Source organism: Eptatretus burgeri, chromosome 2 (assembly GCF_056783735.1).
Source record: "Eptatretus burgeri isolate ZD-2024b chromosome 2, Ebu_testis_v1, whole genome shotgun sequence".
NCBI lineage: Eukaryota > Metazoa > Chordata > Myxini > Myxiniformes > Myxinidae > Eptatretus > Eptatretus burgeri.
The window spans coordinates 141172786-141188816 of record NC_140962.1 but is presented as its reverse complement, the minus strand read 5'-3'; the positions used below and the strand labels follow the sequence as shown (position 1 = coordinate 141188816).

The following is a 16031-nucleotide window of genomic DNA, read 5'->3' as shown; positions in this document are numbered from 1 at the left end:
TTATAAGGTCCTGGGTTGGGGTTAAAAGGTTACCCCTTTATAAGGTCCTGGGTTGGGGTTAAAAGGTTACCCCTTTATAAGTTCTGGGTTGGGGTTAAAAGGTCACCCCTTTATAAGTTCTGGGTTGGGGTTAAAAGGTTACCACTTTATAAGTTCTGGGTTGGGGTTAAAAGGTTACCCCTTTATAAGGTCCTGGGTTGGGGTTGAAAGGTCACCCCTTTATAAGGTCCTGGGTTGGGGTTGAAAGGTCACCCCTTTATAAGGTCCTGGGTTGGGGTTAAAAGGTTACCCCTTTATAAGGTCCTGGGTTGGGGTTGAAAGGTTACCCCTTTATAAGGTCCTGGGTTGGGGTTAAAAGGTTACCCCTTTATAAGGTCCTGGGTTGGGGTTAAAAGGTTACCCCTTTATAAGGTCCTGGGTTGGGGTTAAAAGGTTACCCCTTTATAAGTTCTGGGTTGGGGTTAAAAGGTCACCCCTTGATAAGTTCTGGGTTGTATATTTCAAAATGGGGGTGAATCAGGCTTTAGCCCTCATCTCATCCCTCTCTAATTGATGCTCTCCAACCAACACTGTGCCTCCATCTCTGATGGCAGACATGGTATGTGCATCCCGTTCGGCACTCGCGATGAAAAGAAATCGCACAAATAACTTATGTTTCCCAAGCAGGTCCATCAGGTTCAAATTCAAGCGTTATAGAAATTATGAAACGTTATCGTGGCAGAGTACACATCAAAAACGGAAATATTTCACAAAAGATGTAACCGCACACTCAATAATTAGTAATATATTTGGGAAAGCTAACGAACACAATGGAATCAAAACAATGTGAACTTTCATCAACCATGTCTCACTGGACCATTAAATATTACCACAATTTATACTTGGCAATGTGCTGAGTGTATGTTAAAACTGCATATCACTAACTTCGTGTCGAATAGAAATGTCAACCCTCTCTTTCCATACCATATGTACGTACTCGTGTGCACAGCAACAAATCGCACCAGATTCATGCAAAGCTTGCTGCACACACGACGTCTACCACCTGCACCCCTGGCCTAAGTCCAGAGATGGAAGACTTGAGGCTTTTCTCAACAGGCTAGCATCAAACGGTTGCCGAATGGTGACCATGCAAGTACGTGCCACACCTGCTGGTTGCTTCAAAGGTCCTGTCCAACAGGGGACGAGAGTTGACACACATCTCACCTCTTTGGTCATCCATTACAGTATTACACAGTTAACTAGAACTGCCACTTTATAACTGCTGGCAGTGATGACCGGGTACCCAGAAGTGCCTTTGACACAACTGATAAAACATGAGACTTAAATCATAGTCGCAAAGTTTTGCATTGATAGGATAAGCGGTGCCAGAGAAAACATTATTTAATGGTCATACAAACACAGGCCTGCTTCGAGACGGCGCGGAACAGACGAGTTACGAACCGGGCACACAAAACGTTCAATTTCGTTATTACTGGCTACCTGATTCAAATAATTAAATAATTCTGGCTGCCAAACCGCGTGGCCGATCAGGTTGAAATTTTAAACTTTTGTTTTACATGTCGCCTAAATTATAAATCTGAAGTTTCGCATATATAGAAGCAGTGGTTCCAGAGTAAACATTAATTAATATTTATCCTTCAATCTAAGATGGCGGCCAAACTATGTGACTTGTGACGTGATAATTTTTACCATGTATGTAGAGATCATGGAGGATGACAGACGCAAATTTTCGCTTCGATAGGTGAAGCAGTTCCAGAGAAAACATTATTTAATATTTTTCTTAAATTCAACATGGCTGCCAAACCATGTGACCTATCAATTAGAAATTAACAAACTTGTATTAACAAACAATAGGGTATCGAACCCTGTACTGACAGGGTACCCTAACTAGAACGGAACTCGGTGGAGCGTATGCTTCTGCCGGACTGAACAGTTTACGTTCTGTATCCCACTCATAGGCCGGATCTGCATCTGCACCATTCGTCCTCGTCACACACAAAAATCTAATCAGCTTGTACTGACAGGGTACCCTAACTAGAACGGAACTGTACTGACAGGGTACCCTAACTAGAACGGAACTGTACTGACAGGGTACCCTAACTAGAACGGAACTCGGTGGAGCGTATGCTTCTGCCGGACTGAACAGTTTACGTTCTGTATCCCACTCATAGGCCGGATCTGCATCTGCACCATTCGTCCTCGTCACACACAAAAATCTAATCAGCTTGTTCTTGTCACCTCCCTAACTCATCCACCAAGTTTTGTCAGAATCCAACCATAACTTTTTGAGACATCCTGCTCACAGACACAGACAGACAGACAGTGATGAAAACATAACCTCCATTCACCTTTGGAGGCAGAGGTAACACAGGAAAATCAGACAGGTGTAGGCCATTCTGCCCATCATGCCTGTGCCACATCAACACCACATGAATTTATCAACACAAGATCCAAAGAAGAAAATGCAAAATGTATTATTTAAATTTTTTGAAATAAAGTGTTTTTGTGGGGTTTTTTTATTTTAAGTTTTTGTATTTTTTTTTTCTTCTTCCCCTCAGGGGAGGGGGCATGGGCTTGGGAAAAGCACACAACATCAACCACACAACGCCCCTTGACGAGACCCCCACCAACAGCACTCCGTACACGTGCACACAAGCACCCATCAATGCTCAAACTGCCAAAAAGTCCTGTCAACATCCCTTTCCCCCACTATCTCCATGACTTCCAGGTACCTATCGAATTATAATTTAAACTTATCTACCGTTTCTACTGCCACTACCTCTCCAGGGAGGCCATTCCATGTATTAACTACTCTCTGAGTAAAAGACCCCTGCCTCACTACCTTCTTAACTCTCCTCTTCTTTACTCTCAGGCGATGGCTCCTGGTCCTATCACTGTCTCCTTTGTTGAATTATAATTCATCTGCACTTATTTTATCGATACCTTTCATTACCTTAAACATCTCCATCATATCTCCTCGTAACCACCTCTTTTCTCGTGAATAAAGCCCCGTCTCCTTCAGCCGCTCTTCAAAGCTCCTCTTGGATTACCTGTTCCTTTACTTCCTCCACTCCAACCTGGATCTTCTGTAAAAGCCCTTTCTCACCTCCTTGATAGATACTCTCAGGTAACAATATTTCTGATTTGTCGCTCGGGTAACAAGCTGCAAACATTGCTATCCACCGTATATCAGTCAGTCTACAGGCTTGAGAAGCCTTTGTGGTAATTCCAGCACCCCTCCTTTCAAGGGAATCAATCCACAGCTGCATTTCTGGCTCAAAATCAGTTTTTTCACAAAAGAAAAATCAGTTTTTCTTTAATCTCCAAACTATCTACATTTTTCATGTGATTACAGCACGTAACACCATAGCAAATTTGATGTACTCACTTCATATAATTTTGCCATGACAGTAGCTGTCTTGCAGTTTCTGACCGATCCTCATAAAAATAGGACCGCTTGTCCTGATGCTCACCTGGATCAGGAGCAAGTGACTCAAACCCCCTTAGACCCTGAATTTTTTTTAAAGCCGTCAACAAACTTTGGTACATCAAGGGTGATGAAGGTTGTGGTCAACTTTCATTCAAATTGTGTCTGTAGTTGCGGAGAAGAGAAAAAATACCAATTTTTTTTTGGGGGGGGGGGCGTGGATCAAATAAAACCCCTGTAAGACCCGTCTAACGAGCGTAGATTTTGATGTGGTTGATTCACTTTGGTCCATTATGGGTGATGAATGTTGTGGTCAAGTTTCATCAAAATCGTGTGTGTAGTTTCGGAGAAGAGAGCAAATACCTATTTGGGGGGTGGGTAAACCCCTCCCTCCCCCCCCCCGTCCACCTCTTCAATGAGTGTAGATCTTGATGTGGTTGATACACTTTGGTCAATCACAGGTGACGAAGGTTATGGTCGAGTTATCAAAATCACTTGTGTAGTTTTGGAGAACACCAAATACCTATTTGGGGGGTGGGTAAACCCCTCCCTCCCCCCCCCCCGTCCACCTCTTCAATGAGTGTAGATCTTGATGTGGTTGATACACTTTGGTCAATCACAGGTGACGAAGGTTGTGGTCGAGTTATCAAAATCACTTGTGTAGTTTTGGAGAACACCAAATACCTATTTCTTTTGGGGGGGAGAGGGTCAACCCCCCCCCCCCGTAGACCTCCTTAATGAACGCAGATTTTGATGCAGGCAATACACCTTCGTTAGGCATCAGATATGAAGCTTGTGGCCAAGTTTCATCAAAATCATGTGTTTGGTTCAACGCATAATGACTGAAGTGTTTACGGACTGTCTGACTCACTCACTCACCTACGGACGCTGCTCGATCACATAAGCTCACCTGACTAAAGTCCAGGTGAGCTAAAAATGAAACGGATACCTCATTCCAGTTAATTACGGTTTCCGGAGGAAGGCATTAAGTGTTGTCTTAGTGTCTGTGGTGCCCCGCTTTTTGAAGAATAATTTTCAATCATTGGAGTATTTTTAAATTATCAATTATTTATTTTTTCATTTTTTCAAAGGGAGACACGAAGTGTTGGCTTCGTGTCTGTGGTGTCCCACTTTTTGGAAAAAACTAAAACTAAAAACGTTTGTTTTCCTTTCGAGTCAAAATTCGAAATGCTACCAGTTGGCTAATATTATGAGTTGGAAATACCGGGAACAATGAGCTATCTCCGATTGCAGCCCCCACTTGATTTATTCATCAAATGCAATGTTGCAGAATAGAAATACAGACCTCTTTGCGTTGCTGAGGGTTATTTTCAGGAGATAACAAGAGCATGGTGATTTCAATTGGGATTTAGAGAAATGTTGCTGAGAACATTCTTCGTTTCCCCCTCTCTGGGGATTTATTTTAGCAAGGAAATAGTTGATTGATTGAAATCAAAGGTTTTTTATTTTTTCTTTCCATTCATAGTTTGGTGACAGCAGAATTACTTTAAAACATCGTTTTGGAAAATGTCAAATAAAGGGTTGCATCATGCTTCGAATGTAGTGTTAAAATTAGCTCAAAATAATGTAGCCAGGTGGTAAAATGTCACCTATCACCGAAATATAACAATGTCCCTTCAAGAGAGTTGACCACAAAATGTTGGCGAGACCTAAACATAACAATGTCCCTTAAAGAGAATTGACCACAAAATGTTGGCCAGCACCTCAAACATAACAATGTCCCTTGAAGAGAGTTGACCACAAAATGTTGGCGAGACCGAAACATAATGTCCCTTGAAGAGAGTTGACCACAAAATGTTGGCGAGACCTAAACATAACAATGTCCCTTAAAGAGAATTGACCACAAAATGTTGACTGGGACCTCAACATAACAATGTCCCTTTCAGAGAATTGACCACAAAATGTTGGCTAGACCGAAACATAATGTCCCTTAAAGAGAATTGACCACAAAATGTTGGCTAGACCGAAACATAATGTCCCTTAAAGAGAATTGACCACAAAATGTTGGCTTGCACCTAAACATCACAATGCCCCTTTAAGAGAGTAGACCACAAAATGTTGGCGAGACCCAAACACAACAATGTCCCTTTAAGAGAATTGACCACAAAATGTTGGCCAGCACCTCAACATCATAATGTCCTTTTAAGAAAATTGACCACAAAATGTTGGCTCGCACCTCAACATAACAATATCCCTTTAAGAGAGTTGACCACAAAATGTTGGCGAGACCGAAACATAATGTCCCTTAAAGAGAATTGACCACAAAATGTTGGCTTGCACCTAAACAACACAATGCCCCTTTAAGAGAGTAGACCACAAAATGTTGGCGAGACCCAAACACAACAATGTCCCTTTAAGAGAATTGACCACAAAATGTTGGCCAGCACCTCAGCATCATAATGTCCTTTTAAGAAAATTGACCACAAAATGTTGGCTCGCACCTCAACATAACAATGTCCCTTTAAGAGAGTTGACCACAAAATGTTGGCGAGACCGAAACATAATGTCCCTTAAAGAGAGTAGACCACAAAATGTTGGCTCAACCCAAACACAACAATGTCCCTTTAAGAGAATTGACCACAAAATGTTGGCTTGCACCTCAACATCATAATGTCCTTTGAAGAGAATTGACCACAAAATGTTGGCTTGAACTAAACATAACAATGCCCCTTTAAGAGAGTAGACCACAAAATGTTGGCTCGACCTAAACATAACAATGTCCCTTTAAGAGAGTTGACCACAAAATGTTGGCTTGCACCTAAACAACAATGTCCCTTTAAGATAATTGAACACAAAATGTTGACTGTACCTAAATGTGTGTCCCTTTAAGAGAGTTGACTCTGCCTAGTTTTTAGTGGAACTGATGGAGGAGAGAAGGATAGTGACCAAACAGCGTTTGGAAGCCTGTCTGGGGTTGTGTTGTAAGCCATCTTGGGGGGAAGATTCCTGAGAAGATTTTAGTGTTTGTTTTGGAGTGAATGTAACATGAACACGAGTTTGAGCACCACCGTTTTTGCCATGGTTTTGCCTGGGCTATGTTTTTTTTTTTTACCAATTCAACCAACTTTGCAAAGTTTGAATAATATTCCAAAGTACTTTAATACTTTCGACTCGACAGTAAAATAATTCTAGATAAAAAACCTCAAATGAACTTTTGTGTCCGAATCTTTAACGAGCAAGTGAGAGTCCACCGGGCACCAATAACGGTCGATGAATCCAGGAAATGGATGTAAGCACAAGGTGTTACTGATGTACACATCTCACACTTGCATGACTATTTTTATGAAACACTTTCAAGTCCCTATAAAAACAAACATTGCTCTTCCATGAACCCCGCTCCGGTAAAGAAAAAAAATGCTTCTGATGTTCATCTCCAATCCGACATTATTTGGCATTTTCTTACGACCACTTGAATAATGCTCAGAATTTCTCTCTCAAAACTGTTCTTGCTGTTCTCACTTGAGATCCCAGCTGACTCATGCTGTACTGCAAAAAGCCTTTCAGATAGACTTGGTGGTGTAATGGTCAGCACATGCGCTCCGAGTCTGGGAAATCGGCAGTTCACACCGTGAGTCATACCAATGAGTTAAAAAATGGTATGTGTTGCTTCCTTGCTTGACATTCAGAATTTAAAAGGATACAGTATGGAGTCTATGGACAAGTGAGAGAAAGGCTGCACCATTGTTGTGACGCTGGTACCCAGAGTGCCCCAGGAAGTGAAGGAACTTCCCCCTAGCTCAGTGACTGCATTTGTCTCATCTAACAGTCCTGTGTTGTATCTCATGTATTCGTCTGTATGTGAGCATGTTTGATGCATGGGTGTGTGGCAGCTTCAACAGGAGCCTGAGTTCCTGTAAAAAAAAATTTAAAACTCCAAAAATCTGAAAATGCAGAAATGTCTTCATCTTGTTTTGGATAAAATATCTAACATTTCTATGGAGAGGACAGCAATGCTGACAGGTTGTGTTTCACTACCTATTGTCTTTAATTTCACTGCGCAGAATAGCCATGGCATGATACAGTGCTTGGGATATAGTTTCCGCACCTTTGCTATCTTTGTCAGTGGTGATTACAACACCGGACTAATCATTTTGGGCTGGCAGGAGGGTCTAGACTCGAGAGGTACACACACACTCTTTTTGGGCTGGCAGGAGGGTTACCTGCCAGGCTGAGGACTGCAAGAAATGGATTTTTGAATTCTGCACAAAATTTCCTCAAAGAAAATGACCACAAATCTTTTGGCCTCAGACACATGAATAACACCTTGTTAGCTCTTGGACCAAGTCTGTTACTGTACGGGACCTTCTTGACTGCAGATCAGATGTAGCAGGACTGATCTCTTCATCATCAAGCAGACCGATGGCTCCTTCTGCAACAGCTACATTCCTACTGCATTTACCATTTCCAATAGAGACGGATTTGTCACCAATTTCTAGTTCGATATGTCGGAATATGTAATCATTTTTGATTTTACCAACTTAATATACTTGGATACTGAATCAGCAGATGCATTGTTTGACCTTTTATGGCTCTTTGGCATTTCATGCTTGCTGAAGTTGCTGCGTGACCTACCTGCTCCTTTTCAGTGCAAGTGTCATTCCTGGACGCTTTGTTCAGGTCCTTGTCCACTTTTAATGAGGGATGTACAACGTAAGCACTACTTATTACATACTTGCAACTATTAAGCAGCAGCAAACCTGCAAAATACAAAAAAGCTTGTATTCGACAGTATGGCATTCAAATGTTCAGAGATCAATCGTATTGTGCTCAACACAACATAGCAGACAATTTATTGGTTGGTATTGCATGAATTTTGCATCAAAAATGTATCATCAAGTACACCTTTTCTCAATGCTACACACATAATTACAGACATCTTAAATCGCTCTTCAGATACACTTATTGTGGAAATTGTATTGACAACAGCATGTCAGAAAGCAAGATGTTTAAACAAGTCTCCTGAGATATTGATGATGGTATGGATCTGGTATAGGGGGTAAAATGAGATTAGAATAGTTATTTCATAGTACATGCTGGAATAAGTGTGATGCAATTCCTGTAATTAATGAAATGTGTCAAGCACATGTTTAGAAAGATCTAGACCGCCACCCAAGTGTCTGTATCGATGTCCCACCTCCCCCCCCCCCACTCCCGACATTATTGAACCTCCCCCCCCCATAGTAATCTGTACTTATCTGGCCTTTCTTGAATTTACAGCCAATCTGCATGGCCCATGAGCACGATTGTTGGGTCAACGTAAGAATATGAGATGTACAAGACATCTGACCATATGTGGCCATCTGGCGGGCTCAAGGCATTCTAACTGCCTGTGGTGTAGAATTTCCCCGACTTTCCAGCCAATAAATGTAGCCCATAAATCATTCTCTGACAGACCAAATCAGGTAATGACCACATGCCACAGACTGTCCGCGACACCCCACGGGACATTATAAATGCGCATACAGCCCGTTGGTGGTTGTTCGTGTCGTTGGTTGCTCGTCTCTACTGCTTCTCGGTTCCTGCCTGCTTTGTGGTTCGTGATACCTGCCTGGTCGTGTGTGGTTTTGTAGTGTGCAGTGATTTGTGGCACAAGTGCTGGTAAGCTGCGAACGTGGTGCTGTTAACATGCAAGGCATTGACAGAACCACCCTCGACTACCCTGGAGCAGTCTGTACACAACCAAACAGACCCACACCACGTGCATGAGCGTCACACGCAGAGCTGGTCACACGCAGAGCTGGTCTCGGTCTCTCTCTCTCTCTCTCGGTCTCTCTCTCTCTCTCTCTCTCTCTCTCTCTCTCTCTCTCTCTCTCTCTCTCTCTCTCTCTCTCTCTGTCTCTGTCTCTGTCTCTGTCTCTGTCTCTGTCTCTGTCTCTGTCTCTGTCTCTGTCTCTCTCTCTCTCTCTGAGATAAGGTTACGTATTAAGGCTGTAGTGATTCCGAATGTTTTATTTATTATCCATTTGTTACTGCATGTATACTTGGTGTTGGCTTAATGGTTAGGGTGGTGGGCTTGGGATCCTTGGATCCTGAGTTCAAATCCTACTCAGCTGTTGAATTAATATCAGGTGGGGTTGAGTCTGCCTGTCAACCTTCTGAGGTTGGCAAAATGAGTGTCAGCTTGCTCGTATCCTGTGTCGGAGTGGCGACCCATCCAGGATTGTGTCCAATAGCCAATGAGATTGCTTAGGCAGCACCAACGCTCTGCACAGAGTTTGGTCCCAATGGATGGATGTTACTGCACGTGATCGCCGCTGTGCGGTCATGTTCTTCTGCTTTCCCCCCTTCCTCATTGTTAATAAATCTTTTTTTATTGATGAAACCTTGTGTGGTTATCAGGAGCGGACTACACAGCATGTAGACAATTGGCATATTGATCCATTAGATGGGCAGTTTGGGTTCACGCTTTGGCACATTTAAAAGCAGATTACCCAAAAAAGCAATGCTCGACTATTCCTGTTGGCAGATTCTCCATGGTCCTGTGTCCGAAATGGCGATTCATGCCAAATTAACCCGACGGACGTGGAGATCTTTTCGTCCAATCGCCACCGGCGGTGTGACTGTCGTTGAAGATAAAGCGTGACTGTTAAAATAATTTAACATTAGAGATATTCTTGCTCTGCTATTACAAACCTTCAAGGGGGCCTTCTCGTCTATGCAAATTTGAAAGATTTTATCATTAAAATTACCATATGGAAGCAGGAAAGGAAGGGTCTTAATGATATAATTTACCTCTGCCCACCGCACTACCACCCGTGCAGCAATGCACTTCGTCCACACTGCAACCTGACACCCTCAAACCTCTTTCTGCAAGTGATGTAAACGGAAGTGAAATTTTGGTCGCTCGCTCCCAGACTATACATGTTAACTTCATTAATTAAGATAATTCCACAGTTTGTTGAGAAGTACATGTGGTTTTATTGCTATTTCAAATGTTGGCAATCATTTAACATACCTTTTCCCTATCATCTAAAAATAATCTAGCTGTCCATCTTCTCTCTGCTGTGTGTCACCATATGCGTGCGACAGCTGAATAAACGGGTGAAAGCCTTTCCACATATGGCACACTTGTGTGGACGTTCCCCGCTGTGAACTCTCGTGTGCGATTTAAGGTTGGATTGCCTTCTGAAAGATTTCCCACAAGTCGAGCATTTGTAGGGGCGCTCACCTGTGTGAATTCTCATGTGAACTTTCAGCTCCGACGAGTAAATGAAGCTTTTCCCACAAGTCGAGCATTTGTACGAGCGCTCACCAGTGTGAATTCTCATGTGAGTGTTCAGCTCCGACGAATGAACAAAGCATTTTTCACAATACGTGCATGTGTACGAGCGCTCGACACTGTGAATTCTCATGTGCAATTTAAGATTCAGTGACCGGACAAAGGATTTTCCACAGGTTGTGCACTTGCAGAGGCGCTTTCTGTGGATAGACAAGTGCCTTTTCAGACGTAACGAGCTTTCGAAAAGCTTTAAACACTTTTTGCATTTGTATTGGAGCTTATTGATGCATGTTTCAAAGTGTTGTTGAGAGGTTGACGACTGAAAGACTGCCTGACCACCTTGTTTTCTGTGCGTTTTGTGCTCATTTTTCATGTCGTGTGTCCAAAAGTGTGCATTGAAGCGCTCTTTGAAATATGTACTATAACGGCAATGAATACATTTGTACATCTGATCAATAAAAATCTCATGGTGCCTTTTGACGTGCAGCTGAAGTGCAGCTTCTGTGGCAAACTTCAAACAGCATCTGGCACAAGGGATGTTGTGGGCATTCTGTAGTTCTCCTGAGCACATCATTCAAAAAACAGAACACCGTAATGTCAATCCTTACTATAATTCAGACCGGTGTTTGTTTGTGTGTTTGTCGCGCTACTCCTACAATTCTGGGCCGATTACATCCAGACTTTCTACATAGGCTTAGCATGACCACATTTAATGTTTCGGCGTGTATTTATCTTTGCTGGTGGGGGGGGGGGGAGGAGACAAATTCTCCATGTAAGTGTGTATCATGTAATACCCTCTCCCACCTGGAATGGCACTACAAGTCTCCACCATTTACAGTGAAGTATTCCCGTCTCCACGTTTTCCAGTGTAGTGAGATGTTTTGAATTATAAGCAGGAGGTATGTTTTTGCTTCGTGCACATAACCTGGGTTTTCTCTTTTATTTTAAGGAGCGATTGAGGGTGCTGTCAGTTACCTATACACTGCCTAAATAAAGGTATGTGTCAGAAGAACGTGTTATATGATTAGAAAAAGATCGCCAATAGGGCGGGTACTCTGCTATGGTATTATTAATCATAAAGATAATAACAACTCCCCCCAACCCCCCTTCCCCCTTCGAGGGAGTGGGTACTTTCGATGTCAATTTCAATAAAATTGTATTAAAAATCCCAAATTATATTTTGAGTAAACACACACTTCTACATCACCAAAGGACAATTTTGTGATTATGCAAGTATAAACAACAATTAAAAAAAAAAAAAAACTTTCTAAGTGGAAAGACAGGAAGACAGTTCTGATAATCTAATCTCACATATTAAAATGTTTACAAACCTTGTAGCATGGGTCATACAACCCATTTAGGATGTGCCTCAAATACAGAGCACTATAATACATGGTGAAGAAGGTAAACATCGTTTTGGTTGAATATTTATCAGGGAAGTCCTCAAATAGGTACAGTCAACCGAAAAGGATCGAATCGTGGCAAACAGAATAAAACCTTTGGAAGAATAATTAATGAATTGTGAAACAATGCCAGCTTTGAACAGAACGTAAGGTAATTGCTTTCTGTAGTTTACATGAGTGGTATTCCGGGCTGTTTTCTGAACCTCTCACTGGGCTGTTTGCCTCCAGTGGCCAAGTCAACTTTTCTTTTTGTGTACAAGGTCAAGGCTAATGGAGGTAGACCAGGAGCCCAGACGATTTATTCACGTGAAAAACGGTAAAAGATTTGACCTCATGGACGTATGGAAACACCCCCCTCCCCCAAGTCTAACATATACATTGCTTCCAGGGAGGAAGTGCGGGGGAGGGGCAGAAAAATGATAGGGGGCCAGGAGAGGGAACCCGAAAAGGGGACCAGAAAATTCCTTTTTTGTGTGAGACGGCAAGGGTAAAATTGATCTCAAATCTTCTGTTGGGGTTCCCCGAATAATAAATGACCAATGATAGGAATTTTGGAAGTGGCCTTGACCTTAACAGCAACCCCTAGAGGTGATGTCATCCACCCTAATAGTGTACACAAGTATCATTTTGACAGTCGATTTACTCAGAAACCATTTACTACGAGATGGATTTGTTCTCCTCGGCTGGATCAAACTTTCACCGAAAGAGCCGGAGCCATGGTTGCATATGAGGACTTACTTTGCTGGAGTATGCTTTCATGGAGGTTGTTGCTTCCATCAATTACAGGGGCCTTGATTCATTGACATTTGGCATCCATGATCAAAATGTTCTGTCTGTTCTCTCAGGCTTTCTTAAGGGTTGCCTTGTCTGTCTTATTGGGAGTACCATCACTGTAGGCGAGGGAGAGTGGAGCATCAGTAAAAAGACAAACCAGGATATGTCACAGGTTGAATGTGTCACACGTATTCGCCATGACAGCCAGGATTTGTCCACGTAAGTCTGACTCCTTCTGCCGCATTCATTCTTCACATTGTAGTTCTGCATATTTTGGCCTTCTCAGCAGCGAAGTTCAAAATTTTGGTCCTTGCCACGGTCTTCAGAAATCGAGAACTGTTGACTGCACACTCGCTTTCGAACTTCATTCAGAGTTCCGTCCCCTGGGTAAGTGTACCAAGAAGGAATTCCTTTGTTTCCTCTTTTGCCGACTTCCCTGATGACACGTTGACTAGCTCAGCAGGCAAGTGATTTGCGAATGGGTAGGACGGCATCAATATCAGAATTGTCGTGTAGAATTCTCTAACTTCGTAGCCGATTTGCTGGTTCCTCCCCCGACTGAAAGCCAACAAGTTGCCGAAGCTCTGACAGGGCCATGCCACGCTGAGCGAGAGTGACAGACCACCCCCTGACGGCACTCGGAGTTTGTAACGCTGATTTGCCATTCATAGGAGACGCAGCATCCCTATTCACTGTCTGTTCCAATGTTAGACCATTAGCACACCTCGAGTGGGACTTCTCTGTGCGTCAAATGGACAAGGCACCAGCTTCCAGGATGTCATGGGCTCCAGAGTCCATGTGGCAAAGTTTGTGGAGGAAGAGCGATTACCATATTGCATAATTTGGCTGGTTCAAAGCAAAGCAGACCTCAATCACAGATGGAAGGACCTGGATGTATCCATCAACATCATTGGTACGTACGGCTCACTGAAAATCCCGATACACCCTGTTGATGAGATACACGTACATGGCCCAATAGGTTGCCATACTTCCGTGTTGCTCCTCGATGATAGGCAATACGGAAGTATAGCAGGAGTCTCAGCATAAACGTCATTGTTGTCGCAGGCACATGCCGAATGTTCAGAAGGAAGATTTGAGATGCCACAAGAACCACTGGTGTGATGTCATTTGTATTTTGGATATTCAGAAATAAGTGTGGTTTTACCGGTATGATCAGATACTCACCTTTTCCTAAGTTACTACGCAGATTGAGGCCGTCAGAAGTGTCCCGTTCTGCATTGGAGCACGTATTGGAAATTTCTGTCTTCAGCCACTTCACTTCATCGTAACTAATGCAATGACCAAAGCGATTTAGGATGGTCAGTACTGATTTTGATCCTGTTGGGGTTTCCAGACCCAATCCAAGTGCTTGATGCTTCCATGGACAAACTGATCCTCTGGTGCAGTTGAACACGGCATCCGATGCACTGTCACATTTCTCGATTCGTTATTCTCTATTTCTGTGAACAGGCCATCAATGAGGGCAAGAAAGAACAGAAGGAACCAGAGGAGGAATTTTAGGAGAGCTCTCCTTCTTGGCTGTGAACTGAGGTCGGAGTCTTCCATTGAGGCATCGTGAGAATCTCAGTGTGCAACTCCATTGCTGCACATCTTATTTCATAAACTCTGGGACTGGAATAATTGAACATGGCATTGGCTTTGTTAGGGGGTCAATGAGCAGGGGAAGACGAATATCCCAGATTTGTTAATGTCAGTGAATCGTTGCTTCATCTTCAATATCAGGCTCTGTACACTGTACTTGTATATATCCTCTCCTCTGTTCCCCCACAAGTAAGGTACTGTTCATTGTACATATTGAAGATAGCAGATGCCATAATAGAAGTTTTCTTCTGGATGACTTCACTCTCGAGAAAAATCGATAGCTTTCGGAAGGCTTCGTCGTGTTTTTTTTTTTTTCCAGTTGGACTTCTGTTCCTCTGTTAAAGTCATGCCGACAAGAGTGGTGATGTTGGAAGAATGATTGGCCTGCACCATTCTTTCGTCACACATTGATGGAGGCCTTCATCATTCTTGGACTTTTTCCTCTCCCTCGTCTTTCCGCAAAAAAAGGCATTGACTTCCAAGAACACCTTTCTCATTGGTGAAAGTTAGAGCAGAACTAGAACTGGTAGTCTTGCTTCGTGTCTCGGGTTGCACTGCATCAGTTGTTGACAATCTTTTGCCATCTTTCATGTGAATAAATCGTCTGGGCTCTTGATCTAAAGAGCCAGAAGACTGAACAGATTAAGACATAACAGAACAAAAGGAACAGTAGAAAAATGAGGGAAATAGTAACAGCAGGGTTGAAGGACAAAATAGAGGGAGACTTGGATAAATAAGGGAAGTATGGAGGAAAGAGGGGTAGGAGAGGACGCATGGGGTGTGTGGTAAACTGAAATATTAATTGAATTTATAATGAGGTAAAATGCTTATTCACCTTAGCTAGTGCATTAGAAAGAATTTAATAAATATATACTGGGAAAGCAAGAAGGGAGGTTTGCTCTCAGTGTGCACATTCCTTTAGGGTAGTAAAACCGTGCATCACTTATCTATTGGCCCACAGATGGCCTGGCTATCCTGACCATCTAGAGTGCAAAGCCCGATAAAAGACTGTTTTGTAATTTTACCCATCTGTGCTTTCTCAAGAGGTCTCTATTTCTTCCATTAGTTTCCTTTGATGTATTAAACCATGCCTTGGTAAGATCACATATATATATATATATATATATATATATATATATATATATATATATATATATATATATATATATATATATATATATATATATATATATATACACACATATATACACACATATATACACTCAAATGTAATCCATGTAAAATTAGGACTGCTTGAGATTTTGCTCCAGGCTATCTTCCATGTGCACATGCATCTGTCTTTTATTTATTACTGAATAAACAGCTTAAATTTAACTATAAAGTTCTTTCTGTCTCGAGGTGGTCAAAAATTGCCACGACAGGTGGACAAAATGGATACAGAAGCAAACTTTCAGGAAGGAGAAAAAAAAATGGGAATTTGGAAAAGGGGTGGAAAAAGTGATTGTCCCATGAACTCAGCTTCAATGTGGGAGATTCCAATGATTCCTGAAGGCCTTGGTTTCCAGTGTCTAGTGAGGCAGGGGTGCCAGCCCAGAGGAGAGAGCAGGACTACATCAAGCTGCGG

The 16031-nt window shown here is 42.4% G+C and overlaps 2 protein-coding genes across 5 annotated transcripts in view; one reads left to right on the top strand and one right to left on the bottom strand.

Moving 5' to 3' along the window:
* Nucleotides 1-8207: 8207 nt before the first annotated feature.
* The window catches only part of LOC147033351 (uncharacterized), a 49925-nt gene continuing 42101 nt past the window's right edge, over nt 8208-16031 (bottom strand). The window contains exon 6 of the mRNA XM_085871603.1: nt 8208-11228. Coding sequence (XP_085727729.1) covers nt 10429-11228 — 800 coding nt within the window. The 3' untranslated portion in view covers nt 8208-10428. The remainder of the gene's footprint in view (nt 11229-16031) is intronic.
* Nucleotides 10576-16031, top strand: part of LOC147033350 (uncharacterized) — a 193042-nt gene continuing 187586 nt past the window's right edge. For 3 of the 4 annotated variants that reach the window (XM_085871586.1, XM_085871585.1, XM_085871576.1), the window contains exon 1: nt 10576-10716. The gene's annotated coding sequence lies outside the window, so the exon portion shown is untranslated. The remainder of the gene's footprint in view (nt 10717-16031) is intronic. The other variant, XM_085871579.1, reaches the window with a different exon arrangement.